The 4,109-nt window shown below is 36.4% G+C and overlaps 1 protein-coding gene across 1 annotated transcript; it reads right to left on the bottom strand.

The window, feature by feature from the left end:
• Positions 1–271: 271 nt before the first annotated feature.
• On the bottom strand, positions 272–3,164 carry LOC112006716 (protein IQ-DOMAIN 11). Its single transcript, XM_024039028.2, has 6 exons — positions 2,787–3,164; positions 2,327–2,470; positions 1,894–2,256; positions 1,483–1,701; positions 1,174–1,305; positions 272–1,084 (listed from the first exon to the last, which is right to left on the bottom strand). The coding sequence occupies exons 2-6, from the start codon at positions 2,399–2,401 to the stop codon at positions 476–478; spliced, it is 1,398 nt and encodes a 465-aa protein (XP_023894796.1). The 5' UTR covers positions 2,402–2,470; positions 2,787–3,164; the 3' UTR covers positions 272–475.
• Between the last annotated feature and the right edge of the window lie 945 nt (positions 3,165–4,109).

Here is a 4,109-nt window from a genome sequence, read left to right as displayed (position 1 = left end):
GTGCAAAGTCTAGTGGAAAATATAGAATAGTATAAAATAAAGTAGTAAAAGGTTTGGTATAATGCTTTCCCTAAAAAAGAGGTGTCCAGCCACACCTTCTAGTACGGCTACCTTGTTATGACTTTCACTTCGGTCACTAAACCTGCCTCCAACTAGTTCAATGGCTGTTTTGTTTCTCCATTCTCTAGTGTCCTGAACAACTGGCTTAAAACAGAATCATAAAGTCACATCTATGGATAAAACCTTAATTTTAATCCATGTTAGCATAGAATTTGCTCAATTATAGTTGTGATAAGAAAAGAGACTTTATGTATGTCAATCAACTGTGTAGCATTACTGTGAGCTACTCATTTAATGATGAGATGAAATAGCATCCCATTGTTTAACTATTAAACTCTATTAAATTACAGACTATGTTCTCCACTCCAACCTAACACACTAACCAAGATCTCTTCTTACACCAAACATCTGAAAATTATCTGAAGCCACCATGTCTATCCCAAATCTGCAATGAGCACTCTGAGTTAAAGCTGAGATCCTTTACCATCTGTCTGGATTTTATAGGACCTGGAAGGCCTTTCAAGTTAGGAGATCTTTGTTTGTAACCATTAGTCTTGCCAATCCTGCCACCACTTGGCACTTCAGTAGTAATAGAGGATATGAGAGACAACTTATTCTTATATGGTGAATAGCTTTCAGAGCATGTATCGAAATTCCCGAGCCGTGTTTTTGGTGAGCTCATTGATCTCGCTTTTGCCTTTGCAGATTCAGTTGCAGCCATGTAAGTTGGAACAGGAGAGCTTGACAAAGTATTATGGTCTCCCAATGAGCATTGCCTCCTATGATGAATTGATCTTTTGGGAACAAATATTGGAGAATCCAATCCTTCAAAATTATTCTGTCCCTTAACATTTCTTAGCTTAAGTTGTCTTCTTCCGCAGTCATCTGTTTGTCTTGGATTTGAAGTCAAAACTGAGTCCAAATCTTCAAGTTCTCTACTTTTAGTAATTTGTGTGTCTACCCATTGGTCCAACCAGTATCTCCATCTTCCGTTTACCTTGTTTCGATCCGTTTCTGCTGACTTCTGAATAATTTTTCAGTTGAAAGTATCAGTAGTTGAACCAAAACTCGAAAAATATATAATCAAAAGATTATAGAACAGAAGGAGCTTACCCGATGGCTAAACCAGTATTCCTTTATTCGTTCTCTCTTATTTATGGCCTCTTTCTTACTCATAAATAATGCATCTGCCTCTTCCTTTGACAATACACTATCATTCCACCTTCTTTGATTGTTTGTGTCTATCTGAAGATCATAACATTTTGCCACCCAAATGTTAAAGACAGAATAATTCTAATGCTATTAATTAGACCAGCAGAAGACTAATGTTCTAGAAAGAGAGGAATGGGATACAGATTTTTCTTTTTTATCAGAGTTATGTTGTTCACATTAGAATGAATCAGTTCTTTCTGCATTCCATACCCTTGTTATCTTGTCTTTCCAATTCTGCAGTTCTTTACTTTCATCATAATTCCAAGTGCCTTCCACCGTTCCAAATCTTCTTGTGCTGGCCTGTGACTGAATATTTACAATAGACTGCAAGCACTTTAGGGTAGTTATAGTTTGGCGTCTTACAGCTCTGCCTCGAATAATAGCTTGGAGTTTCACAATTCCCCTCAATGCCTGCAATGCTTTCCTTGCCTGCAAAACTCTCCGCATATGTTGATTAAAACTATGCAATCTGTGAGAACTAAAAAGAAAAAAAGGTCTAATTTGTGCCCATACCAAATTCCTGATACTTTATCATATACCGTCAGACATTTGTAAATTAGCAGAGAATAAATAAAAGTTGAGAAAGGAGATATGAGATAGAGAGTGCTTGTTTAAACTCACAAGGTAACCCCGAAAGGCAGACTGAATTCTAGTAGCAGCAAATTCAAGGATTTCTCTCTCACGTTGATGGTTGGACTGAGTTGCTTCACCTTGAACTCTAATGTCTGAAAACTCTTTCACTTCATGTTCACATTGATAGTCAGATTGAGGGTTGCCAGTGAACTCAACAACCTCAGCAGCAACTTGAGCGGTTGTAACAGCCACTTCATCAGCAGCAGTGGAGGTATGGGCCACAGTAAGAGCATGCTTGATCTGCTCTTCCTCTGCCTCACCAATACTTCTTTCATTTAAGGATGATGGTGCAGTGAGTGAGGCTAACCTTTTGATCTTAAGCCCTCCAAAAATCCATTTCCTTCTCCTATCCTGATAATAGTTCTAGCAGTGAGAAACAGAATCAAAGACCAAAACTGAACAAAGAAGCAAGTCATTTTACCTTTGCTGGCTTTGAGTTTGTCTCTCTAATAAAGAACCTTTTCACTATGTCGAACCAGCTCTTCTTCTTAGCCATTGGGGAACCAATAAATCACATTGGTCTAAGAAGGTTTTAATTGATTCTGCAACTGTGCTTGTACGGTTTCTGGTAGAATATGCATCAGTTTAGAAAAAGAAGTTAAAATACCAAGAACAATACAGAGTACTGTTGATTAGTAATGGAGAAGATTAGTCAGTGAACTAATTTAATTGACTTGTAAACTTTTACTCCACGTGAGATTTGAAACTGGATGCTAAGAAAAATATATAAGTTTGAACCTTAAAACCATTTTGCAGAAGCATTTGTCAAGTTTCTCAAATTGCCAAGAAATTAATGTTATGGCAATTGTGCATTAGTACTTGGAAGAGTCAATAGAATACTTTTTCGTTGAATGTGAATGAAATTTAAAATAGTTTCTTACCAATCTGCAGATTCCTCTATTATATCGATAGTCAGCAAATCAAACAAGATTCACCACATCAAGAAATATAGTTTCCCTTCAACATGGATACTATTTTCATGAAATTTAGAGAAAGTAAGAGAGCCTTGAACTCTGATCAATCATTTTTTATAATATCAAATTCCGGAAAAGGAAATGCTGAGGAGAATTTTCTTGGAAAACAGATATCACAAACACCCAAAAGTTTGTAAACTTTATCAGTTGAAATGAATTAATTTTGGTATATGTGTGTTGCATGCTCATCCAATCATTCAAATTTTTCATCTTTTTCATGATGAGTTTCTTCTGTTCAATATGTGGGCCTCTAATTAAGCAACGCTTGAAAAAGGCAGTGCCACTTTGTAGTCATGGAAGGAGCCTTCACATGAATAATGAGAAATTCTTTTCAGCTTCATGGGTCCTCTCCTCTTTTTCCTATTTCCAATTATCTCAACCGTAACAGACATGTTCGTATGTATGTTGGGAGTGAAATCACATCACTGCCCTTCACTTATTGCTACTTTGGAGGATATGGCAAGCATTGCCAGCCCATCATGTGTGATGGGTATTCACTCTTGCTACATATCATCAAAGTTACTCATTTGGTGTGCCACATTCTTGATTTTTCTCAATATTTAATCTGCTATACTTGATTCATCTTTGTTGATCATTCTGATGTCAGTGATGTGAATACACAAACACAATAAAAGGTCATGTGAATGTCTGTAACCAATGTAATGTATGCTAGGATAAGCTGGCTGCCTATTTGGTCCTTATCAGTACCAATTTGCTAACAGCTGTACCTTTGATTTTGTTTGCAATAGGCACTGAAGTCAAATGAATAAGTGTTTATGTAAAGAAATATAGAATGCTTGTAATACCTTATGAGTAATGCTAGGGACACACAAATTTTCACAATATTTTTTTACTACTAGTATTGAGTGACATGGAAAGAATGATTGAAGCAACATATATTTCACACGTATCCACTACTAAAACCGCTTTTATTAGCACTAATCACAACATGTCATCTCAGCAATTGTGAATAAAATCGTGAAAATTTTTGTGTCTTTAGACTTATTGATAACTTATAAGTACTAGAAGACTATTACACACACATAAACACGGCTATAATTGAGGGAAGTAGGAGAGACACAATGTGCAAGAGCTGGGGAGAATGTGAGGAATAAAACAAAGCAGCCTTGGGTTGCAATAACTGTAGACAGCTGTTAAAGGGCCCTAAGAGATGAGTAGTCATAATACATTCTCCACTTTTGAATAGGAATAAAGATAATCATAATACCC

This window comes from Quercus suber, unplaced genomic scaffold (assembly GCF_002906115.3).
Source record: "Quercus suber isolate HL8 unplaced genomic scaffold, Cork oak 2.0 scaffold_28, whole genome shotgun sequence".
Taxonomy (NCBI): domain Eukaryota; kingdom Viridiplantae; phylum Streptophyta; class Magnoliopsida; order Fagales; family Fagaceae; genus Quercus; species Quercus suber.
The sequence above is the reverse complement of the archived record's forward strand: the minus strand, read 5'-3'. Positions and strand labels throughout refer to the sequence as shown.

Coding starts and splice junctions, on each gene's coding strand:
- LOC112006716 (XM_024039028.2), bottom strand. CDS start 2,401: ATGGCTAAGAAGAAGAGCTGGTTCGACATAGTGAAAAGGTTCTTTATT. Junction 2,257..2,326: donor CAAACTCAAAGCCAGCAAAG/GTAAAATGACTT, acceptor AACTATTATCAG/GATAGGAGAAGGAAATGGAT. Junction 1,085..1,173: donor AATACTGGTTTAGCCATCGG/GTAAGCTCCTTC, acceptor AAAATTATTCAG/AAGTCAGCAGAAACGGATCG.